This window comes from Neovison vison, chromosome 1, assembly GCF_020171115.1.
Source record: "Neovison vison isolate M4711 chromosome 1, ASM_NN_V1, whole genome shotgun sequence".
NCBI lineage: Eukaryota > Metazoa > Chordata > Mammalia > Carnivora > Mustelidae > Neogale > Neogale vison.
The window spans coordinates 208,702,898-208,730,455 of NC_058091.1; the positions used below are offsets into that span (position 1 = coordinate 208,702,898).

The 27,558-nt window shown below is 35.8% G+C and overlaps 1 protein-coding gene across 6 annotated transcripts in view; it reads right to left on the minus strand.

Moving 5' to 3' along the window:
- Window positions 1-27,558, minus strand: part of XRCC4 (X-ray repair cross complementing 4) — a 269,572-nt gene that overhangs the window by 153,136 nt on the left and 88,878 nt on the right. For all 6 annotated transcript variants that reach the window (XM_044266115.1, XM_044266114.1, XM_044266116.1 and 3 more), the window contains exons 4-5: window positions 10,017-10,183; window positions 287-439 (exon numbers count right to left, since the gene is read on the minus strand). In XM_044266115.1, coding sequence (XP_044122050.1) covers window positions 287-439; window positions 10,017-10,183 — 320 coding nt within the window. The remainder of the gene's footprint in view (window positions 1-286; window positions 440-10,016; window positions 10,184-27,558) is intronic.

Below are 27,558 nucleotides of genomic sequence, written 5' to 3' on the forward strand. Positions count from 1 at the left end.
GATAAAGTTTTTGTTGTTTTTAATGATGTCTAAGAATTACACAAATAATACTTAGATAAACCACCTGTCAGTTTTAAGATTTAAGTGTAGTTATGACAGTGAGCAGACATGGAGAGAACATTTTGAGACTTTTCCAGCCCACTGCATCCAACAGCCGCAATATCTAACCCCAGACTATCAAATGATCTCACATTACTAAAAATGGCACCTAACTTGCATTAAGTTTGGGAAAAAATTCCATTTAAATTTCTCTATCTGCCATCTCAAAACAGACAACTCAAAATACCTTTCATGCTCAGTGTTCTTTTCTAGTTCTTGAACTTCACTTAATAACTTATGTAAGTTTCTAATCTTCGCTTTCTTCTCATTCAGCACCAGAATAAACCGTTTATAAAGATCAGTCTCCAAAGCTTCCTTAGCACTGACACATTTTTCAAATCTAAAATGTAAATAAACAAAAAAAAAATCATACAGGTTTTTTTTAGCATTACTATTATTCAAAGCAATACTGAAGATGATTTAAAAAAAACTTTTCAAGGAAAGTACAATTAAAAATCACTTTTATAGGTTTTCATTGACTTAAAGTTTTATACAGATAATTAAACAATTAGAATTTATTGTTTATTAATGTTAGTAATTTATGCAGTGAGATAAGGATCAATATTGGAAAATAATACCCAAATACCTTTTAAAAACATCTAAATGCCTAAACTTAATCATTTATTTCCAAAAGAGTATTTTTATGGGACAAATTTCACACATGAATAATTATAGCCTATGTTTTCTGTACTTGGCTAATATTACTGTAATAGCAACCGTGATCTTGTTTTGTGATTAAGTGATTTACCTAATCAGTTTTCCCTAAATAGACTATGAACTGCTCCACAGCAAGAACATGACTTAGGCAGTTCTATCTTCAGCACCTCATATATACACGCTCATATATGCATTTATATAATGAATGAAAGTATCCAACTTGAAATTTCCAAGGAGAAATTAATGAAGCAGCAAATGTGAAAGACCACATATTCTCAATTATAGATATAGAAGACAAAACATAAAATTTTCTCTATCATTTATAATTCTTTTTACAATGTTCAAATGAGCTAAGAAGAGATGATATGGATTTTATCCTCCCAGATATAAAGAGAGCTAACAAGCAGAGACTGTATATATAAGATATGCACATACACATGAACCATGAATAAACCTGTATTCTAAAAATTTAAATATAAATTATTCCATGTAAAATATTATTTTAAATGTAGCCTTGCCTTGCCTAGTTTTCTCTTTACTGTTTATTCATATTTGTTCTATACAGGTATTCTAGCATTTACATTACATATGTATTTATGTATATATATTTCATAGTATTTGAAATACAGAATTTTTCATTGAAAAATTATAAACAAAAATGTCAACATTTGATACTTTTGGTATACATGTCCCTATGCTTTCAACAATCTACTTATCTAAAGATGCAAAGAATTAGTGCCTCTTATAGAATGAAAAGGAACAAAAAGCAGTATATTTTCTGGGAGCAATTACAGCACTCATAGTACAATCACTGCCACGGCTGTGAACTCCATAGGGCAGAGAGCATGTGTGTTTTATTGACTGCTTTATCTTCAGTGCCTAACGCAGTGTTGGTCATTCAACAGATGTAGAGAAGCTATTAGAAAATTAATAAAGTGAGTTAATGTGGGCCCCTTATAAAGAGAATGAGTGATTGTGAATTTATTTTTCACTCCTTTAACAGCTACTCACCATTTTAACAGCAACAGTTTTCATCCCCTTCAGCTTCTAAAAAAATCTATGGTAAATATTAATATAACAGTACTCCTTTCATCAAGCAAGGCTCTTTAAGAAAGAAGTACACCAAAAAGTGTGGGGGGAAAAAAAGAGCCAAAGTTGAAGAGGAACTGCCAATATCAATGGCTTATGTTAAGCAGGAACATGTCACTCCAATTTTTTTTAAATCTAATTTAATTTTTTCTCAGTGTTCCAAAATTCATCTTTTATGTACCACATCCAGTGCTCCATGCAGTACATGCCCTCCAGAGTGTTAAGAAGGTTCCCCTTTCTCCACATTGTCTCCAACACTTGTTTACTGTCTTGTTAATTTTGGCCATTCTAACTAGTGTAAGATGGTTTCTCAATGTGGGTTTTTGGGTAATTTTATTTTATTTTTCAGGGTTCCAAGATTCATTGCTTATGTACCACACCCAGCGCTCCATGCAATACGTGCCCTCCTTAATACCCACCACCAGGCTCACCCCACCCCATACCCCCTCCCCTCCAAAATCCTCAGTTTGTTTCTTGGAGTCCACAGTCTCTCATGGTTTGTCTCCCCTTCCAATTTCCCCCACTCACTTCTCCTCTCCACCTCCCTATGTCCTCCATGTTATTCCTTAAACTCCATGAGTAAGTGAAACCATAGGATAACTGACTGACTCTGTTTGACTTATTTCACTCAGCATAATCTCCTCCAGTCCCGTCCATGTTGATAACAAAAGTCGGGTATTCATCCTTTCTGATGGAGGCATAATACTCCATTGTATATATGGACCATATCTTCTTTATTCATTTGTCTGTTGAAAGACATCTTGGCACTTTCCACAGTTTGGTGACTGAGGCCATTGCTGCTATGAACACTGGGGTACAGATGGCCTTTCTGTTCACTACATCTGTATCTTTGGGGTAAATACTCAGTAGTGCAATTGCAGGGTCATAGGGAAGCTCTATTTTTAATTTCTTAAGGAATCTCCACACTGTTTTCCAAAGCGGCTGTACCAACTTGCATTCCCACCAGCAGTGTAAGAATGGTCCCCTTTCTCCACATCCTAACACTTGTTGTTTACTGTCTTGTTAATTTTGGCTATTCTAACTGGTGTAAGGTGGTATCTCAATGTGGTTTTAATTTGAATCTCCCTGAATGCTAATGATGATGAAAATTTTTTCATGTGCCTGCTAATCATTTGTATGTCTCTTTTGGAGAAGTGTCTATTCATGTCTTTTGCCCATTTTTTGACGTGATTATCTGTTTTGTGTGTGTTGAGTTTGAGGAGTTCTTTATATATCTTGGATATCAGCCCTTTGCCTGTAGTGTCACTTGCAAATATCCTCTCCCATTCTGTGGGTTGCCTTTGTTTGGTTGACTGTTTCCTTTGCTGTGCAGAAGCTTTTGATTTTGATGAAGTCCTAAAAGTTCATTTTCTCTTTTGTTTCCTTTACCTTTGGAGACATATCTTGAAAGAAGTTGCTGTGGCCAATGTCGAAGAGGATACTGCCTATGTTTTCCTCTAGGATTTTGACAGATATCTGCCTCACGTTGAGGTCTTTTATCCATTTCAAGTTTATCTTTGTGTATGGTGTAAAAGAATGGTCAAGTTTCATTCTTCTATACATAGCTGTCCAATTTTCCAGCACATTTATTGAAGAGACTGTCTTTTTTCCACTGTATATTTTTTCCTGCTTTGTCAAAGATTGTTTGACCATAGAGTTGAGGGTTCCTATGTGGGCTCTCTACTCTGTTCCGCTGGTCTATGTGTCTGTTTTTGTGCCAGGACCATGCTATCCTAGTGATCACAGCTTTGTAGTAAAGCTTCAAATCAAGCAACGTGATGCCGCCAGTTTTTTGTTTTTTTTTTTTTTTCAACATTTCCTTAGCAATTTGGGGTCTCTTCTGGTTCCATACAAACTTTAGGATTGTTTGTTCCAGCTCTTTGAAAAATGCCAGTGGAATTTTAATCAGGATGGCACTGAAAGTATAAATGGCTCTAGGCAGTATAGACATCTAGAAAGACCTCGAGGCAATTGATTGCAAGACTGATGAATCATAATTTTAGACAAGAGCTTTTGAGAGCAGCTAGGGGGAAGAGATTCCTTATGTACAAAGAATGGTCCATCAGAATAATGTCAGACTTGTTCACAGAAACCTGGCAAGCCAGAAAGGGCTGGCAAGATATATTCAGGGCACTAAATGAGAAGAACATGTAACCAAGAATACTTTATCCAGTGAGGATGACATTCAAAATGGAAGGAGAGAGAAAGAGCTTCCAAGACTGGCAAGGTTTAAAAGAGTATGTGACCAGCAAGCCAGCACTACAAAAACTATTACAGGGGGTTCTATAAAAGAAGAACGAACCCAAGAGTGTCACAGAACAGAAATTTACAGAGACAATCTATAGAAACAAGGACTTCACAGGTAACATGATGTCAATAAAATGTATCTTTCAATAATCACTCTCAACATAAACGGCCTAAACACTCCCATAAAACAGCACAGGGTTGCAGATTGGATAAAACAACAGGACCTGGGACGCCTGGGTGGCTCAGTAGGTTGGGCAGCTGCCTTCGGCTCAGGTCATGATCCCAGCGTCCTGGGATAGAGTCCCATATCGGGCTCGTTGCTCAGCAGGGAGCCTGCTTCTCCCTCTGCCTCTGCCTGCCTCTCTGTCTGCCTGTGCTCGCTCTCTCTCCCTCTCTCTCTGACAAATAAATAAATAAAATCTTTAAAAAAAAAAAAAAAAAAACACAACAGGACCTGCCCATATGTTGTCTACAAGAGACCCATTTGGAACCTAAGGATACATTCAGACTGAAAGTAAAGGGATGGAGAAGCATCTTTCCTGCCAATGAGCCTCAAAAGAAAGCTGGGGTAGCGATTCTCATATCAGATAAATTAGATTTTAAACTAAAGACTATATTCAGAGATAAAGAAGGACACTACATCATTCTTAAAGAGTCTATCCACCAAGAAGATCTAACAATTGTAAATATTTATGCCCCCAATACCGGAGCAGCCAAATACATAAGACAATGTTAATTAAGATAAAGAGTCATATTGATATGAATACATTAATAGTAGGAGATCTTAACATGCCACTCTCAGTAATAGACAGATCATCCAAGCAGAAAATCAATAAAGAAACAAGAGCACTCAATGACACACTGGACCAGATGGACCTCATAGATATGTCACTGCATTTTTATTTCAGATGCAAGTGTTACATAAACATTATATCTCACTTTCTTGTACTATTTTCTAATGTAACATAGTAAAAAAATTTTAAAAGATGAACAGAATACATACACCACCAAAATACTTTAGTATACTATAAAATACTTAACACAAAGGTAAATTAAAAACAAATTATAAAAATGTACAATAAAAATCTTGCACATTATATGAGGTTTTAGGAACAATTAACCACTTGGTTATTTATCTGATTTAAATATGTATTTAATTTCCACATAAATCACTTCAATAACTCTTAATTGAAAGATTATGTGCACTTAACAACTACCAAGCAAATTTCAAAACCTTTATTAAAATTAACACTTGGTATAACACTTGGACAAAAATGAAAATAAAGTATCAAGTAATTTGTCTAATGAATACTATTAATCCTAATAACTGGTATCACAACTAAACTGTTGAAGGTAACATGTCTGTGATAGGAGTACAAAAAGAGAATAAATGGCATCCTATGACTTAACCTTGCTTGGTTTTAGCAAACTTTCAGGATTTTCTTGCAATCAAACTTCCAACCATCAAACTGGTTAACACTTCCTAGACAAAGCTAGGGAGTAGGGGTTGGCTGGACAGAGTATTACTGTGAACAGGACAAAAATTTATTCTCAATTATTAATTTATCAACAAATCTGGATTCTTCTATTCTTCTATTAAATATTCAGTAGCTAAGAAGTACATACCATCTTCCTTACCCTATTTTTTTATTAACATATAATGTATTATCTATTTCAGTAGTACAGGTCTGTGATTCATCAGTCTTACACATTCACAGAACTCACCATAGCACATATCCTCTCTCCTTCCCCCATTTTTAATGCCAATCCTCTCTTACAGCATTATGATGCCACAAGGCCTTCCATTATTACTTGCCTCCTGCCAACCTTTCACTGAAAGAACTAGACTGGTATTAGAAGATGAGGCCATTTAGTGAAGGAGAAACATGGGATTCACTGTCAAGTCAGTGATACTAAAGGAGAACTAACATACAACTAGATTAGACTACAACTAGTCCAAGGATCATCTCCAGGGAAAAACTCAAACCTGATGAAAACATAAATAATATCAAAAAGGAAGGGGATAATGATGCTTCATCCTTTCAACAGTGACTAGGACAACAGAACAATAATGTTAAGGTTAATTAGTATCCTAGGACTGACATATCTAAAACTATGACACAATACTAATTTTTAAAAATTAAAAGGATAAAGACTAAGTATGGAAATAGTGAATATTAGAAATAAAATACTTCTATGCAGGAAAACAGTCTAAGAATAGTATCAAAAAATAACAACAAAAATAGGAGCAGAAACAAGGCAATTATATGCAAAAATATAATCCAATCTAAAACAGATTAAAAAGATAACCCAAAATAAAACATCAGATACATAAATGTGAACATGTGGTACTTAGAAATCACGCAGTAACCTTTTTACAATCATCTCTAGCCAAATTTATATCCAGGTCAAAAGAAAATGTGAATGGAGTTCAGAGGACAAAGAATGCTACAAAGAACTGGAAAAGAAAGCAGTTTAAAGAGATTTAATAAGGCTTTAAGTACTGAAGAAGATGGTAAACAGCTGTTCCTCATCCTCTCTGACGACAGAATAAGAGGAAATGGCCTTCAACTATACCATGAAGGACTCAGATTACCAAGAGATGGAAGGAACAATTTTCTGACTGTGACTGTTCTTAAACACAATAATGGGCTACCAAGGGGAGTTGAAGCTATCTCCTGAGGTCTTTAAAAATCAGACTGAATTCATCTGGATAAAATGTGATCCTAGCTTGAAGGCAGAGATGAAGTAAAAGAGCTTTCAAGGTCTCTTCTATTCTAATGATTCCATGAGTGTCAACCCAATTCAATCTGCTGAGAACTGCCTCCAGTTACAAGTTTAATAACTTTAACGCAGAATAAAGCTGGAGTTTGACTTGGTGTCTGAATGCAAACAAAAGACCTATTCAGGAATATGGAACTCGAGAGTTGTATCTGAAACTTAATAGGAAAAACAAGTGAAATAAATATAGCTAATAATTTAAGGATTCACATACAATATTTCTAATATTTTCTCCTTCACCTAAACTATACAAAATTAAATTGATCCAGTTATGTCACTTCTTCAAAACAGAGCTAAGACCACAATTATTAAACAGTTAATAAAAAATAACAGCAAATATATATTAAAAGCCTACACATTAAAGCTCATTTTTTACTCATACTGTAATTCATTTCTTACTCAAACTTCATCTATTCTCCACTGTCATCCCAAATGGAAATGGTTTTAGAGTTGGTTCTGATTAAAATTATACATGTTTAAGTTATAAAACATATTTTTAAAACTCCCAAAAAGTAAAAAAAAGAAATTTAATCTACAATTCCAGATATACATACACTATTAACATTTAATTTTCTCCCTCTAGATATTTTCTATCTAAAGATATATTTAGCCAAACTGGCATGCTATTCCTCTTTTTGTTAACAACATTTCTCTTTTTAACATATCATTAACATTTTCCATGGTACAAGCACATGTGTATATGACTGGTTTTTGCTCATATGATATCCCATTGTGTATCACCTTTATTTAGGACCTATATCCACCATAGCTTCTAAGGGAATTCTCACCATCTATTTTGTGCCAGTCATTCCCTCACACATACACAATCTGAAACAATGACGGGAAAGAAATGATTGGAGCATGGATGGACACTGATACAAGAGTATCAAAGGCTGCCCAAAAAACTTAGCTGTGGCCATGCCTAACATGATGTCCACCACTCTAATGATTTTCTACTTCCTATGTCCGCAGTTAACTCGCTATGCTCATGTCCTATTTCTAATTTCCCTAAAGACTCTTCATCAGTACTACTGCCATATAGAAGATGGAGATAGAAATCCTTTGCTCATTTTCCACCATACTAAGGCACTAGGGAGGGAACATTTAAGAAAGCACTGCTTGGCCATGACCAAGATATATTTACAGCTCCTTCAAATGGCCACCTTCTCCTGTGATAGGAAAGAAACCCATTTGGGAAATTTGGAAAATAGAGCCAACTAATCTAACATGTGGAATACAATCAAGAGCATAGAATTCTCTGGAGCAGGCTCACTGTCCTCTGGGGGCTAGCACAATGGAACACATTGCCAACCCCTGAAGAAAATATGTGACCTAGTATTTATAAGAAAAGAATAGCTGGAGCATAATAAGCCTGGTGATGAGAGATATGGTTGTACTTTTGGTCAGATAGGAAACATTTTGCCACAATAAAGCAAAAGCACTTTCTGGACAGTTCAGGAATAGTAAATCAAGCATCTGGGGGCCACATATTATACACAGCCCTCCCCCACTGTTTTATAGCACAGGGTGCGTTTGTCTCCACCGTCTCATCTTTGTTCCCTGCTGCTTTCCAGTCAAAGGCAGTGGTGGTGAATACTAATGAGGTAACACCTCTTTCAACCTCTGGCAGACATTTTAAAGCAATTTGTTCAAGTACCAAGTACCCAGTCTGCATTTTTGTGGGCAATTTGAAGATCAAATTTCCTATCATCTTGAGGGGATTTTGAGTTTTAAATATAATGGCTTATCACGGCCATACTACATCTCCTTTAATTTGATTTATTTCACATATAAAAAAGAAAAGCATATCCAAACTACAGATAAAGACCAAAACCGTGCTTTCTAGCACAGATATTTGATATTGATTCATACTAACACGATTTTAAAGAGAAAGAGGAAGAGCAAAATTAACTTATTTTTCCCTATGGTTTCCTAATATTTACATAGTTGTGATTTGGTCTCATTATTGTTATACAATTGGAGATATAAGTTAATTCAGAAATAAAAGAGAACAAGAAACTTTCTTAATATAATAACTAAGAGTCAAATATAGTCAGGTTTTAGGTGTTAAGTTTACATGTCTTACATTAGTAAATGTAATTGGATATATAGAAACATAATTCCTTCTGGTCAACACCCTTTCCACAAATCTAGATTGATAGTGGTAAACACTTCACATTTTTCATATACTCTCATATTTACTTACCAATCCATATAAAACAATCTTAAGGATTGTCCTAATAAGATCCTAAGTTGGAAAATTATTCTTATGTTTTAGAGTTACTGGTTTGAATGAAAGATAAAAAGTCCACTGGACATATTGGATATAATGATAATATTATTATCATTTTATATACATTCCATGTAACTCTTTCAGATGTTGCCACGTATGTATGTACCAACATGTGCATATGTTACATGTCTCTGTAAAGATATAAATGGTCACAACATACCATTTTGTTTCCTTCAAACATCTTTTACATAACAGAGTAATAAAAAATACACCCTGGGCTGGCCTAGATTATGATACAGTGAAAAAATGCATAATAAGAAGTAAAGTGACGTTCTTCACCATTTAAAAAAAAAAAAAAAGAGGCGGCAAAATCAGGAAAATAAAGGCTTCCAAATGTCTTATCTAATAAACACAATTACATCACCTTTTTAAAATGCTGGTAGTATGAATTCTCAATGAGCAAAATAAGTCTATATCAGGATCCAAAGCACACAGCATCTGAAATAGCTTCCATTTACATAAAGAGTCCATATAAGTAATGACTTGGCATATTTACACTTTGTGTACCTTTTTATTCATTATTGATCCTATAATTTGAGGTAAATTAAATCTTATAAATATCAACTTCCTAAATTTTGATTAATATTAGTGGCTCCTGATTCTCATTGCCTGATTACTCCTTTTGTTCATTAGTTTGATGATGCCACCAAATACTAATGACCTAAAAGTGTTAACATACTCCAATAATGTATAGTAATGACCAGTAGTTTGGTTTAATCATACTAAGTAAAGATTTTACGTTAATATATGCTAGTCTACATATATAATAAACTTACAAATCATTAACTTAAGTCTATAACAATATAAAGAGAGCTTAGTGTTTTTATAATACAAGAACATCAGCACATACCGTCCTTGAACATCATTCCAATCTCTCAAAAGCCTTTCATTTTCCTTCTGCAGGTGCTCATTCTTGGCTTGGTTTTCTGTGATGGTGTCCAGGCAATCACAAATAAGTTTTCTAATGACCTCAGCTGGACTTGCAACTTTCTCTAGACTGAAGGAACCAAGTCTGAACTAGAACAAAAGGAACACATTATTAGTTTGGGGAGAATATCAAGATCGAGTGGGATCTTCTGAGTGGGAAAAAAACATAAGATTCGAATACAGTGCATTTATCAGATATAAATACAGAGAAGAAAAACTGGGCAACTTCCTATCTTCTTATGGAAGTTTATCATGTAAATCAACATATAACACAAGAATAATTTGTGTGTTAAGTCACTCTTTCACCTCCTGCAGAGAAGAAAACAACTAAATACCATATAAACATACTACAGTTTTTTTTAGTACAACTTAATTTAAGTCACTACTCAGAATAAGAAAAGGAATCATAAACAAAGATTTTTTTTAAAGATTTTTTTAAATGTATTTATTTGCCAGAGAGAGACAACACAAGCAGGGAGAGCGGCAGGCAGAGGGAGAAGCAGACCCCCCACTGAGCAAGAAGCCTGACGCAGGACTTGATCCCAGGACCCTGAGAGCGTGACAAGAGCCGAAAGCAGAGGCGTAACCAACTGAGCCACCCAGGCATCCATATACACAAAGATTTTTAACTGTACTTTCTATTACTAGTGACGGTAACACAGAATAAGTGACATAATCTATATCTGAAGAAAGGAAAATTTTGGCAATAGTTAAAAGAAATACAGCACTTTAGGGAACTGATAAACCCAGGGGTACCACTCAGTAATTATTTCTGTATCAAAAACCAAATAAATCACAAATAATACTGTCCAATGTCAAGTTTGTATACATCTTACTTCTTCATAAAGGTAAGACTTACAAAAATACATCCTCTACTAGAAGGCACTTGAAAATAAAATAGTATAATATGGTATTATAGTATGGAATTTAGAAGGGGATACCAGTTCTCCTCATTTAGCAGATAAAGATAATGAAATACAGTGATTTAATCACAATCATAATTATCCTTACTATTAAAATTATTATAACAGCTAAATATAAGACTTTTAACATGATAACTATTATTATATAGTTACCACATCTCACAGTTGAAATTTAACTCAGGCATTACACACATACAACTCATCTAAGCATCACCAAAATGAAACTATTATATCCACTTCATAAATTAGTAAACTGTGGTTCAGAATCATTATCTAATATATTGAAGGAATACTGCCAAAATCCTGCTATGCTATGCTATTATGCTATTTCCTGACATAAGAAGATAATCTAATTAAAAAACTAGTGGGGTACCTGGGTGGCTCAGTCAGTTAAGCATCCAACTTTTGGATTCTGCTCAGGTCCTGATCTCATGACTTGTGAGATTGAGGTCTACGTAGGACTCCCTGCTCATGGGGAATCTTTTTGCATATTCTGTTCCTCTGCCCCTTGCCTCCACACACACTCTCTCTGTCTCTCTTAAATAAATAAGTCTTTTAAAAAAAATAAAAATTTAAAAACTAGTAAGAGGAAGAATTAGGTTCACAACCTACACATATTATTTTTTATCTTTTTTTATTATGTTCAGTTAGCCATTGTATAGTACATCATTAGTTTTTGACGTAGTGTTCAATGATTCATTAGTTACATATAACACCCAGTGCACATCACAACATGTGTGCTCCTTAATACCCATCACCCTGTTACCCACTCCCCCATTCCCTTCTCCTCTGAGACCCTCAGTTCCTTTCCTGGGGTCCATAGTCTCTCATGGTTCATTTCCTTCTCTGATTTCTCTCCCTTCGGATTTCCCTTTTTTCCCCTGTGGTCCTCCGTACTACTGCTTATGTTCCACATATAAGTGAGACCATATAATTGTCGGTCTCTGCTTGACTCCTTTCAGGTAGCATAATCTCCTCCAGTTCTATCCACATCAATGCAAATAGTGGGTAGTTACCCTTTCTGATGGCTAAAAAATATTCCATTGTATGTATGTACCATATCTTCTTTATCTATTCATCTGTTGAAGGGCATCTCAGCTCCTTCCACAGTTTGGCTCTTATGGAGACTGCTGCTATGAACATTGGGGTGCATGTGCACCTTCTTTTCACTACATCTGCATCTTTGGGTTAAATACCTAGTAGTGCAATTGCAGGCCACAGAGTAGCTCTATTTTTAACATCTTGAGGAACCTCCATACTGCTTTCCAGAGTGGCTGTAGAAGCTTGCATTCCCACCAACAGTGCAGGAGGGTTCCCCTTTTCCCACACCCTCACCAACATTTGTTGTTTCCTGTTTTGTTAATTTTTGCCACTCTAACTGGTGTTAAGGGGGTATCTCACTGTGGTTTTGATTTTAATTTCCCTGATGGCTAATGAAGTTGAATATTTTCTCATGTCTCTGTTAGCCATTTGTATGTCTTCTTTGGAGAAGTATCTGTTCATGTCTTCTGCCCATTTTTTGACTGGGTTATTTCTTTTTTGAATGCTGAGTTTGAGAACTTCCTTATAGATATTAGATATCAGCCCTTTATCTGTAATGCCATTTGCAAATTCTTCTCCCATTCCGTGTGTTGCCTCTTAGTTTTTTTTTTTTTTTTTGACTATTCCCTTTGCTGTGCAGAAGCCTTTTATCTTGATGAAGCCCCAAAACTTCACTTTCACTTTTGTTTCCCTTGCCTCTGGAGACATGTCTTGAAAGAAGTTACTGTGGCTGACGTCCAACAGGTTACTGCTTATACTCTCCTCTAGGATTTTGATAGATTCCTGTCTCACACTGAGGTCTTTCATCCATTTTGAGTTTACCTTTGTACACGGATTAAGGGAATGGTCCAGTTTCATTCTTCTATAGTAGCTGTCCAGTTTTACAACACCCATTCCTGAATCAAACTCTTCAGAGAATAGGGATAGTGGGAACATTCCTCAATAGCATAAAAACCATCTATGAAAACTCACAGTGAATATCATTATCATCCCTTTAATGTCAAGAACACAACAGGGATGCCCACTCTCCCCACTATTGTTCAGCATAGTACTAGAAGTCCCAGCCTCATTAATCAGACAACAAAAAGAAACAAAAGGCATCCAAATTGGTAAAGAACAAGTCAAACTCTCTTTGTAGATGACATGATTCTTTAAGTGGAAAACCCAAAAGACTGCACCCCCAAATTACTAGAACTCATACAGCAATTCAGTAATATGGTGGGATACAAAATCTATGTGTGAAAAATCTGCTGCTTTCTCATACACTAACAATGAAACTGCAGAAAGGGAAATTAGAGAATCAATTCCATTTATAATAGCACCAAAAACCATAAGATAGTTTGGAATAAACCTAACCAAAGAGGTAAAGGATCTATACTCTAGAAACCACAGACTGCTTATGAAAGAAATTGACAAAGACACAAAAAGCTGGAAAAACATTCCATGTTCATGAATTAGAAGAATAAACATTGTTAAAATGTCTATCCTCTCCAGAGCAATTTACACATTCAATGTCTACACATAATTCTTTTTTTTTTAAGATTTTTTTTTTTTTTTTATTCATTCATTTGAGAGAGAGAGACAGTGAGAGAGAGCATGAGCGAGGAGAAGGTCAGAGAGCGAAGCAGACTCCCCATGGAGCTGGGAGCCTGATGTGGGACTCGATCCCAGGACTCCAGGATCACGCCCTGAGCCGGAGGCAGTCGTCCAACCAACTGAGCCACCCAGGCGTTACACATTCAATGTCTACACATAATTCTTTTTTTTTTTTTTTTTTAGATTTTATTTATTTATTTGACAGAGAGAAATCACAAGTAGATGGAGAGGCAGGCAGAGAGAGAGAGAGGAGGAAGCAGGCTCCCTGCTGAGCAGAGAGCCCGATGCGGGACTCGACCCCAGGACCCTGAGATCATGACCTGAGCCGAAGGCAGCGGCTTAACCCACTGAGCCACCCAGGCGCCCCTCTACACATAATTCTTAAAAGACTCTAATAACATTGAGTGAGTGGCAGAACTGAGAGGGAAACTGAAGGGTTTTTGCTGTTTTTGTTTTTTGGGGCTTCCAGATCAGTAATTTCTACTATAGTATTCATCTAATAGAAACATTTCTACAATGTCTTGCTTTTGAAAGATTATTTCTATAAATATATTATATTCAAACTGAGAAATATTTAACGGTGACTGATAATTCTGAGAAAAATTCCTATTAGTCAATTTAGAAATAAAGCTGAAAGTCAATAAAGAGAAAACCTGATATTTGCAATCTACATGGCATTTTATAAGACATTTCAGTTAATTTACATAACTTAGAAATACTTAGGGTATTCAGGAATTTTTAGGATCATTTAGGCATAATTTAGCAACTATTTGGGTGTTTAACCCCACAAAGTAAACTTTTCTGGACAAATTGTGGTTACTAATTTACTTTAAATTTTCAGGTAGAAAATGGAAGTTCATGTCTTACTTAATGCTACAAAAAATCTGGGGTGCCTGTGTGGTTCAGTGGGTTAAAGCCTCTGCCTTTGGCTCAGGTCATGATCTCAGAGTCCTGGGATCCAGCCCCTTTTTGGGCTCTCTGCTCAGCGGGGAGCCTGCTTCCCTCTCACTCTCTGCCTGCCTCTCTACCTACTTGTGATCTCTGTCGGTCAAATAAATAAATAAAATCTTAAAAAAAAATACTATAAAAAATCTGCCAAAAGGCTTAACTACTGATGATTCCTAGGAAATAAGAAGCCTTATTGACACTCACTTAAAATGTAAAAGAAAACAAAGAATATTAATATTCTCCAGGACTATAGCACATTTTAGAGGACTGAATAGCATTGCTCTTGCCATTAAAAAAAAAAAATTACATATTTGTGTGTGTTTTTGAGATCTAAGCAGATATGTCTGTTTAATTTTGTTTTATCTCACCTTTTCCTATTTCTTATCAACAGGGAAATCAGACTAAGAAAAATTGTCCTTTATTTCAATGAGTACAGCCAATTATATTAGGCTTATATATGTAAGCAAAATCAAGCACTTTAAGCAATGTTTACCAAATGAAAACCTAGAAAAGTCTAAGAAGTTTTATTTTTTCAGTTCAAATTATTTTAAACTATTTGTCATTTTTTATTTACTCATTTATTTATTTTTCATATACTTTAAATGGTCTAAAACATTTGCAGTTTTCATATATAACTAAATATGAGTCTTTTTAAAAGCATAGGAGTTTAAATAAGACAGTTTATCTGGGGTAAACAGGTGGCTCAGCCGGTTAAAGAGTCCAACTTTTGATTTCTGCTCAGGTCAAAGCTCAGGAACATAAGATAGAGCCCACACTGGACTCCACTCAGGGCCAGAAGCCTGCTTAAGACTCTCTCTCTGCCCTTCTCTCTCTGCCCCTCCCTACTTCACTCTCTAAAAAAAAGAAAGAAAGAAAAAAATATATATATACACACATATAAAAAGAAAGGTTTATGTGTATAAAGAATATATAATTTGAAAGTAAATTTAAGGGGAAACATAAATCAAAGTGTTTACGTTTTGAAGCTTTTCTTAGTATACTAAACACATACACACAAAAGTTAAAGAACACCTACAGAATATATAGAATATAACTCTGAATTGATATAAAAAAGAAGAAAAATTAAGCTTATTGTTATATAATAGACTATGTTATCAGTAAAACCTAAATCTATAAAATGACTCTGTATTCTCTCATTATCACAACTGTCAGGCAGCTTAGACTAAGAAGGGCATGTTTAAAAAGAAAAGAGTTTTTCATTATTTGGAAGTTTCAACAATGCCAAATAGATAATGAATTCACATCACACTTTTATACTGAATAAAGTAATTGGTAAAATACAAATGCACAAACAAGCATAAGTCCTGCTGCCTAGTCATCTATTTTAGATGGCAAAGGAAGAAGGAACCAATTCTAAATCACTAATAAGCAATTTCTTTCAAAATATCATATAAACCTATATATTCAAATTCCAAAAGGCAAGTCTTAAGTCTCTTGGCTAATCACTACAGAATAAACTTAAAATATCATTTCTTCTTAGGAATAGGCAACTATTTCCTGCTTCTATTTCCTAATTATATTCACTAGTTTTTGGTCCTTTAATGGGTGTGAACATGATAGTCTAAACAATAAAAATATACAAGAAGTATCAAGAAATTCAATACAAGAAACAAAATTTACTTGACCATCTGACTGGACCACCCTTCCTGTAAAACACACAGTTCAGAGCCACAGCACAAAGCTTCCTTCTACTTTCACTCCTGCTGTTCCAGCCTTTCCACATCATTGAAGATGTAAGGGGACATATGCACTGAACTTTGATTAGGGCCTTTTATCAGACCTAATGAAGTCAGAAGCATAAAATATTTCTGCACTCTAACCTGTATCAAGCCAATTTTTAAAGATTTATTTTAGAGATAAAGAGAGAGCACAGGTCTGGGGAGGAGCAGAGGGAGAGAGACAAACAGACTCTGTGCTGAGCACAGAGCCCAACGGGGGATCAATCCAAAGACCCTGAGATCACGACCTGAGCTGAATCAAAACATAGAAACAACTGACTGAAGCCACCAAGACACTCTAGGGTTTTGTTTTGTTTTTTGTTTTTCCTAAAGAGAGACAGAGAGCATGAGAGCTCCGGGAGGGGGAGTGGGTGTTGGGAGTGGGGAGGGGCAAAGAGAGAGAGGGAGAGAGGGAGAGAGAGATTCTTAAGCAGGACCCATGCCCCAGTATAGAGCCTGATGGCAGGGCTCAATCTCATGATCCGGAGATCATGACCTAAGCTGAAATCAAGAGTCCGATGCTTAACCAACTGAGCCACCCAGGCACCCCATATCCAGCAAATCTTTATACTAGCCCACATATAAAAAGAGGCAACTTTAAAAAGTATTATTTTTAATTTAATTTGATTGATTGATTGATTGATTGATTTTAAAGAGATCACAGGCAGGCAGAGAGGCAGGCAGAGAGAGCTGGGGAAGCAGGCTCTCTACCTAGCAGAAAGCCTGATGTGGGGTTCGATCCCAGGACCCTGGGATCATGACCTGAGCCAATGGCAGAGGCTTTAACCCACTGAGCCACCCAGGCACTCCCTAAAGTATTATTTTTTTTAAAAAAGAAAATTTACATAAAAGCCACACTGTATGGATGCCATGGTTTTAAAAACTTCTACTTTAACTTTTTGTTTGATATAGAAGGCTATTAGCACAGTTTTTCCTTAATTATTAGTTCTATAATTTCAAAATAATCTACACTATAAAATTGGGACTTCAAATGGTACACCAGAATCAGAAACCACAAATTAAAGGCATCCTGAAAGCATGTCTCTACTTTAGAGGCATGGACAAAAAAATTTCTTTTTATAGTCAGTTCTCAGAATCTTACAGAGAATTCGGTACATAGATCTATACTAGGCACTTCATTCCGTTTGTAATCTAAAATTTTAAACCACATCTTTATTTTTCTGTGTAAAAAATTTGAGAGCAATTAACCTTTAAAATGTTGATAATCATAGGAGTTTGCACTAGTTGGTTCCAAAGTGTCATAATTTTAGATATTAAAACAAACAAATAATAGCATTTTAAAAACCTGACCTGCATTAAAAATTCTCAATTTCAGAGAACTTTTCCTTTTTTTTTTTTTTTTTGGCCCAGGCTTTGTTTATTCTGGATATCTGTCAATTCTTAGGTCCAGGATTAAATACCATACCTCCTTACCACTTCAAAGTCCAGGTCACATTCTCTATAACTACTTTAGTCTATACTGACCTCTCTATTCTTTTTTTTTTTTTTTTTAAGATTTTATTTATTTATTTGACAGAGAGAGATCACAAGTAGATGGAGAGGCAGGCAGAGAGAGAGAGGGAAGCAGGCTCCCTGCTGAGCAGAGAGCCCGATGCGGGACTCGACCCCAGGACCCTGAGATCACGACCCGAGCTGAAGGCAGCAGCCTAACCCACTGAGCCACCCAGGCGCCCCCTGACCTCTCTATTCTTAATACTTCAGAGTTTGTCTCTCAATTTTTCCCTCCTGTCATCCTCCCTATATTTTCCTCAGGTTGTTTCAGAAATGTAGTCTTTTAAATTTCTAGCTCTTTAAAATCAGAAGGTCTATCTTGTATTTCTCTTCCACCACCTAGACAGTAACTTACACAGCTCTGTGCAAATATTAAGCACTACACAGAGACTTCAATTTTTTATTTGAATAATCCTTATTAATAAAGGAATGTAACTATAATGGGGCACGCAAATGAAAAACTGAGACAATGGGGCACCTGGGTGGCTCAGTCAGTTAAGTGTCCAACTTTTGATCTCAGCTCAGGTCTTGATCTCAGGATTGTGAGTTCAAGCCCCACTATGGGCTCTACACTGGGAGCAGAGCCCACTTAAAAACAAAACAAACAAACAAATAAAAATTGGGCCCTGATGCTCTGAATACAAATTAAGAAATATTTTTAAATAGTATAAGAATATAACAAAGTTTTCTTATTGAATAGTATAATTAAAACAAAAAAATGCATGCTAAGAAACTGTATCAGGACTTGATACTATGCTAATATATATGTTTAATAAAACCTACTCAGATTATTTTTTGTCAGATTTTTTTTTTAAGAATGTTATAAAATTATATACTCAGTTTCTTTTCAGCTTCTTTGGAGTGACCAAATTAAAGAGACTATATAGTATTAGTAAATTATACAAAATAAACACTATAAATAACTATTAACCAATTCCTGGGGGATTGTTTGTGGCCCTTCTGAATGTTTCTGGGGAGGGAGAGTTATCATAGTGTGGGTTGATATTCTCCTTAGAATATCAATTAAACATCAATTAAAGAATTTGAGTATTGATATATTATCCAAGTAGTCTAAATAACCTTGCTGAAATGGGGCGCCTAGGTGGCTCAGTGGGTTAAGCCGCTGCCTTCGGCTCAGGTCATGATCTCAGGGTCCTGGGATCGAGTCCCACATCGGGCTCTCTGCTCAGCAGGGAGCCTGCTTCCCTCTCTCTCTCTCTCTGCCTGCCTCTCCATCTACTTGTGATTTCTCTCTGTCAAATAAATAAATAAAATCTTTAAATAACCTTGCAGAATTACTCTTTGCTACTGTCCTGGGAACCAAAATGTAAAGCTAAATGAAAAGGAGAAATAAAGATATCTTGATTGTTATTACTAGGCAAATGACAGCAGTGAGGAACTTATTTTTTTTCAGTATGTGTTTTTAATTTATTCCTATCAGAAAAAAGTTTGGCTATACCTAGATATGTGTACACTAAAAAAGTAAAGCCTGCCCATTATAGTTTATAATACAGAATGTTTTACCTATTTTAGACAAATACATAGTTGTATATACCTAGCCATTATAATACACAGTCACAAAATTCAGTAATTATAGGAAATCAGTCAAGTTTTGTAATAAAAAAAGAGACCAAACTGTATTACTTTGCCCTACTTGTTTTAATTATCACTTGCTCATAATTTGGATCAAATATATTTGTACTAAGATATGTGTAATGAACTCTTCGGTTTAGTGGCCTGTTGAAATGCTTATTTCATATTTAAATAAGTAACATTACAAATAAACCTCTTGATGCAGTAATTTCTTGAGGCTGACAACTGGTAACATTTCTTTTCTAAGACATGTAGAACTTAGAAAAGAATACTGATAAGGACTTCTTCTAAAGAAGATAAAAGAGCTACATATAGTATGAGACCAGTAATCCCACCTTTTTCACTATCTCCTTGCCCAAATTTCTTACAGTTCATAAAAAAAATGTTTAAATATCTCAAGATGATTTTATGATCAAGGAAGGCTCTGTATATTTTAGATCCTGTAGGATCTAAATGCAATAACCTAAAAGTGAAAAATACTCTGATCTCAAATTAGAGTGCAAACAAAATTATTAGAATTTTAAGGCCATGCTATGTGCTTTAATATATTAAACATCATCTAAGAATTCTTATTCTGGTCGTCATAATTGTAAAAATCTTTGGTAGAAGTCAGAGAATCCTTCACAACAAAAAATCCAAAGCCTATGTGTAAGGGAATCTTAGAAGTCACTTTTACTTTGAATGACTATAAATGTTCACTCCACTACTGTCTTAAAATAGATGATGATTCTTTTGGTTCATGAGAAATATAGTAAAATTCAGATTTATCTCAGCCTAATTAAGAGTTAAAATTAACAATGAAAAATTATACTACACAGGGATTTAGAATCAACTGGAAAGTTTTTTATAGTAACTGGATTGGAGGAGGGGGATAGAGAGCAGCAGTTGCATATTATTTCCCTGTTACTTTATTTTGGGTAGTAGGTAGTGATAAAGAAATATTGCCTTGGATTCCCTGACACTCTTCTAAATCTCTTAATACTTATCTAATCACATCGGTGCAATATGCTTCTCTGTCCTCCAGTTAGACGCTAAATGGTAATGTTTCTTGGCATGGTCTCTTGACCTACATTTCTTTTTCCTCTATATTTATAGGGTTATCCACAATCACAGCTTCCATTATTACAGATAAATTGAAATCTGCCAAATGTATATGTAGGTGAGGCCTCTCCTAAACTGCAGACTTACATACACATTTAACTCCTTTTTGGAATGGCGCCAGAAAGATGACCTATGCAAACCTCAAACTGTAAATGCCAAAACAGAATTCATTGCTCATCCCCCTCACTACTATACTAGCTCTTCCCTGAATTTCCCACTAGACATTCATTGTTCACTCAGTTATACTTGGGTGGTCTAGTGAGTAAGTATGGATAGCTAACAGAGCATTGCAGTATTTACTTTTTTTTTTTTTTTGCAGTATGCTAAAAGCTGCAAAAGGATAGTGGCTACATATTACACATAAGTATCCCCAATTTTTTTTCTTAAGTTAGTAGGCTTTTTTTTTTTTTAGAGCACTTTCAGTTTTACAGAATAATAGAATGGGGACAGTTCCCATACACGCCCCCCCACCCACAGGTGCCCCTAATATTAACATCTGCATGCATGTGCTACATTTGCTACAATGGATGAGATCAGTATTGTTTAGCTAGTAATACTTAAACTCCATAATTTACAGCAGAGTTAATTATTTGTATGGTACAGCTGGCCCTTGAGCGACATGGTTTTGAACTGCACAGGTCCACTTACACGTGGATTTTTTATAGTACCGTCCTGTAAATTTATTTTTTCTTCCTTAAGATTTTCTTAGAAACATTTTCTTTCCTCTCGCTTATTTTATTGTAATGCAGTATGTAATACATATAAAGTATAAAATATGTGTTAGGCAACAGTTTACATTATTGGTAAGGCTCCTGGTTAAGAACAGACTATTAGGAATTAAGTTTAGGGGGAGTCAAAGTTAGTATCCCCATTCTTACATGGTGAAATACAGAATATATTCATTCATTCATTTATCAGACTTTCTGAGTATGTACTATATACCAGGTATTGGAGACACTGCTGTGGGAAAGGAAAACAATGTGTCTGTTCTCTTGGAAAGAGTTGATGGTACACAATGATTATAATTTCACATAGCCGTAGAATCAAAGAAGGAAATAAAAGAGGTAATTGATTGTGACTGGAGGGCAGCATATCTTTGGATATGGCGGTCAGGGAACAAGACCTTGCAAAAACTTAGGGGGACCACACAGCGGATGAGATGGAAAAGGTAGACAGGAGACTAGGTCACACAGGACTTTGTAGGCCACAGTAAGAAGTTGAACATTTATTCCAATTATAACAAAAAGCCATTGGAAGGTTATATGCAAGGAAATGACTGCTTAAATAGCACACAGCACTTAACTTCTAAGATTGCATCTGATTAGCTCAGCCTCCTAGGACTCATACCCTGTGTAATCCCCTCCCCTCAAGTGCAGGAAGGCCTGTGATTTGCTTCTAACCAACAGAATACAGCAAAGGTGACATACATAACTTCCGTGATTAAGCTATATAAGATTATAGTATCCAGGGCACCTGGGTGGCTCAGCAGGTTAAAGCCTCTGCCTTTGCCTCAGGTCATGATCTCAGGGTCCTAGGATCAAGCCCCGCATCGGGCTCTCTGCTCAGCAGGGAGCCTGCTTCCTCCTCTCTCTCTGCCTGCTTCTCTGTGATCTCTACCTGTCAAATAAGTAAATAAAATCTTAAAAAAAAAAGATTATAATATCCATCTTGCTAATAGAGTCTCTCCTTTTATGACACTAGCAGCTATGTTGGAGAAGCCCATGCAACAGGGAACAGAGAGTGATCTCTGACAAATAATCATCTTAAAACCATGGGAAGTCTCTAACCAATAGCCAGTGCATTAGATGGGTTCTCTAAAGATAAGGAAACAATAAGATATTTATACACGTAGGAAGACTTATTGTAAGGAATTGGCTTACATGATTATGAAGGTAGGTAAGTCCAAAATCTGTTGGGTGGACCCAGGAGGCTGGGAATCTAGGAAGAGTCAGTGAAATCTCTCGGCAGATTTCCCTCTTGTTCTGGAGAGATCAGGCTTTTGTGCTGTTCAGTCCTTCAACTGACTGACTGGGGTCCTCCCTTATTTGGAGGGCTTTCTGTGGTCCCCAAAGTCCACTGACCTAAATTTTTAATCTCATCCAAAACCTTCCTCACAGAAACATCCAGAATAGTGTTTGACCACCATATAATATCTAGGCCCTTGTAGCCCATCCAAGTTAACACATCAAGTTAACCATCACAGCCAGCAAGAAACTGAGGTCCTCAGTCCAAAAGGCTACAAGGAACTGAATTGTGCCAGCATCAACATGATCTTAAAAACAGATCTTTCACCTTGAGATGAGACTGCAGCTCTGGCCAAACCTTGATTACAGCTTTCACAGGAGTCCTAGCAAAGCCACACCTGGATTTCTGACCCACGGAAACTATGAGAGAATAAATGTGCACGGTTTCAAGCTGCCAAGTCTGTAATAATCTGTTACTCAACAATACATAATTAATACAAATGTGCTTCAATATTAGCAGTCTAAAAACAAAACAAAACCTCCTTAATGTCATTTCTAATTCTAGCTACTGTTCATTTTTCTGCTTCTGTTACAGCAAAATTTCTCCAAAAATATATGTAGTATCTTCCAACAGTCCTGCTTCCAACAGTTACTAGCCACATGTGAGCTATTTAAGTTCAAATTAGCCAAAATTAAAAACTGAGCTCCTCAATAATACAAGTCACATTTCAGGGTTCAACAGTGACATGTGGCTAGTAGCAGCTGTGTCAGATAGCACAGAGATACAGGAAGTTTTCTGGAACAGCATTGAACTGTTTCCTCATTTTATTACAACCCATTTTCTCTTTAAATACTCCAATGGACAAAAAGGCTTTTTTATAATCTGGCCTATGAGTACCTCTCTAGCTGCATCTCTCACTTGAATAGGTCAATTATTCCCATATGTAATAGGCAGCTTCCCCCAAATGTAATGGTGCTACCCCCAAAATGCCTACACCCTACTTTCTGTAACTTGTGATATGTTACTTTTGCTGTGAAAAGGGGACTTTGCTTATGTGTTAAGGATAAAGACCTTGAGATGAGGAGATCATTGTAGATTATCAGGATGAGCCCAATCTATTCACATAAATCCTTATGATCAGAGAACCTTCCTTTCTCAGCTACAGTGAGAAGGATATGAAATTTGAAAATAAGCACAGAAAGATGCTAAATTGCTGGCTTTGAAGACAGAAGGAGACCACGTACAAAAATGGGGGTGGTTTCCAGAAGCTCAAAAAAGGCAAGGCATTGGGTTCTTTTGTACAGCTTCCAGAAAGAAATATAGTCCTGCTGACACGTTGATTTTAGCTAGGTGAGACTACTATGTTGGACTTTTTTTTTTTTTTTTAAGATATTCTTTTCTTTCTGTTTTTCTCTTTTTCTTTCTTTAGAGAAAGTGAACCCATGAGTTTAGGGGAGGAGGTAGGGGAAGAGGGAAAGGGAGAGAGACGATCTCAAACAGACTCCATGCTGAGCATAGAGCCCCACGCAGGGCTCAATCCCACAACCCCAAGCTCATGAACTCAGTCAAAATCAGTAGGTGGACCCTTAACTGACTGAACCACCCAGATGCCGCTGTGCGGGACTTTTGACCTACTGAAACATGGAATAGTGAATCTATGTTATTTTGAGCTACTAAGTTTCTGGTTATCACCCCCAGTGATGCCCACATCCTATTATCCAGAATCTGTAAATATTACTTTATACAGCAAAAGGGACTTTGCAGATGTGATTAAATCAAGAATCCTGAGATGGGGCTATTATCATGGATTATCCAGGTGGCCCAATGTAAACACAAGGGTCCTTATAAAGGGGAAGCAGGAGATTAAATTGAGCAAAGAGAGTGTGATGATGAAAACAGATATTGGAATGATATGGACACAGGCCAAGGAAGGCTGGCAGAAGCTTGATGCTGAAAGAAATAAGAAAACCACTAAGTTTCTGGTACTTTGTTACAGTGGTAACCGGAAACTAATAGAGTCTTTGCATATTCTTCCTGCATGATCTTCTCCCTGAATTGCACATAGCTTCCTCTTGTATTTTATTCAAGTCTCTATTCAATGTTATCTCTGGAAACACGGTCTTTACTACCTTAACTATGATATAAGCATTTCAGAATCCTCCATATAATCCTACAAAGAAATATCAATAGTAAAGGTATTAAGAACAATATCTTACAATCTTCATAGCAGTCATCATCTTAATTCATTTTATTTATAAATGGTTATTGTCTCCCTTCCCCATGATCACAGTAGGGATTCAAAATATGTTTGTTAACTGGGTGAATCAATACTTGGTCATAAATGCTGCAAATATTTGTTGGTTTGGCAATATTACTAATAGAGCACTTACATTTTAATGTAGTCAAATCTAAAAATGGTTTCCTGTGGGGTTCCTGGCTGGCTCAGTGAGTAGAACATGCAACTCCTGATCTCGGGATTATAGGTTTCATCCCACAATGGGTATAGAGATTACTTAAAAATAAAATCTTAAAAAAATAAAAATAGTTTCCTTTCAAGGTTTGCAAATCAGAGAAAGTTACTATTTACCTATATTTTCATTTTTATTTCTCCAAATACATAATCAATGTTTCCTCACCATTTACTCAGTGAACCATTCTCTCCCTACTGACATAACATGCTGCGATTATTAGAAACTACATTTTTATGTATACTTAAGTATTTTCTTGAGTTTCCTCTTCCATACCATTGTTCACAATTCTTTTACTAGTGCTAGGATGCTCTTTTAATTATTACGGCTTTATAATAGGTTTTACCATTAAAGATTAAAAATTCCATCTCATGATTCCTTTTCTCAATATTGTATTATCTAATTTTGCCAAGCACATTCCAGGAATTTTGACTGTGAATTTCAGGCAAGCCAAAAACAAACAAAAAAAGCAACTAAAAAAATACTAGGAACTTTGTTTGTAATTACTCATTTTCAAATTATTGTATAAGGAATTATATTCAGCGGGGAGCCTGCTTCCCCCTCTCTCTCTGCCTGCCTCTCTACTTATGATCTCCCTCTGTGTGTTAAATACATAAGTAAAATCTTCAAAAAAAAAAATGAATTAACTTATTTCCAATATGAATTAACAGTATAGTTCCTCCATTCAGGATCATTTTGTTTCTTCACCTAATCAAGAATTATTTGGGGGGTGCCTGGGAGGCTCAGTGGGTTAAGCCTCTGCCTTCGGCTCATGTCATGATCTCAGGGTCCGGGAATCGAGCCCTGCATTGGGCTCTCTGCTCAGCAGGAAGTCTGATTCCCCCTCCCCCTCTGCCTGCCTCTCTGACTACTTGTGATCTCTCTCTCTCTGTGTCAAAGAAATAAATAAAATCTTTTTTAAAAAAGTTATTTTTATGTCTTTTGGTTAAGTTTCTCATTGTTTTTTTTTTAAACCAGACTCCCTCCACTGCAACTGATAAGACTACCAGATGATCTTTAGGTAGAAATATAAATGCAACTGTCTATCCACCTTATTTTTGATACCTTGGTCATATCAAAAGAATTACATGTTCCATGGGAAACTTAGAAATCTCTATTTTAGAAACCCAAAACTGGCATTTATTTTCAGTGTAGTACTGCACAAGCAATCTGTAACCAGTTTTCAAAAATAATGACTTATCCTATAGAAGATTCATGAACAAAAACCTAAGCACTGATTGTGAAGGATTTTGCAAACAAACCACAATAGAAGTAACACCTAAGGGCACAAAAAACTCCACTCTCTTAAGACAGTTTGAATTTGATTTTCTTTTAAGAATGGGTGGTTATTTTAACACAGTAGCATTCCAGAGTGGCCATGACAGAGAAAAATGTCACTGGGGCTGGGATCACTGCTTTGCTTAGTTTCTAAGGCCCCACAGAAATAGTAAGCAAGCAAACACTGGACAAAACTTATAATAAAATATCCTGCTATGGGATAATTAGGAAATGTGTTAATAAAACATAGGATGAAATGGCATGGATCATTTATTTCAGAACTTAAACCTTAGTTTATCCTGTTAAGTAACAATTGCTCAGGTCTGTCATAACATTCTCCAGGAAAATTAAAAGAGTAATCTTGTATTTTTTTTTTTTTTCTGATTATAAAATTCTGGCCCTTGGTCATTTAAAAGTTTTAGAAACTTAAGGCCAACCTCCCCTATCCTGCCCCAAAGCACTTAATGATATTTTTTGATGAAATAGCATGACTGCTTAAAAGTCATGATATTGACATTAGAAATGTTTTGGAAACAAAGTATTTTTTTTTTTTAAAGATTTTATTTATTTATTTGACAGAGAGAGATTACAAGTAGGCAGAGAGGCAGGCAGAGAGAGAGGAGGAAGCAGGCTCCCCGCTGAGCAGAGAGCCCGATGTGGGACTCGATCCCAGGACCCTGAGATCATGACCTGAGCCGAAGGCAGAGGCTTTAACCCACTGAGCCACCGAGGCGCCCCGGAAACAAAGTATTTTCATAAAAAAATTGTGTTAACTGTAACTCTAATATCCATAAAATCAATTATCATAAACTAATAAACTCAAAATTAGTGATCCTCAAAATATCATAAAAGCACCAAGTATCTTTAAACCCTCAACTTAAATGAAATGATGAAACATGAAATCAAAGACAAAATATGTTCATTTTCCTGTATGGTTTATGAATTTACTTCTAAAAAAATTTCAAAGCTTAATAGTTGCCTTTTTTAAACTATGGATTAAAAACTATTCTGCCATATTTTTTTTCATTCAGAAATATTTACTAAGGGGACACCTGGGTGGCTCAGTCTGTTAAGTATCTGACTCTTGATCTCCAGCTGAGATTTTGATCTCAGGGTTGAGAGTTCAAGCTGTGCACTGGGCTCCACACTGGGTGTGGAACCTACTTTAAAAAAACAAAAGAAGTACTAAGAATCCTAAAAATATATTTATTATAATTCAATGGCAGATTTTTAGGAAATAAATTTCTTTTCTTTTTTTTTTTTTAAAGATTTTATTTATTTGACACACAGAGATCACAAGC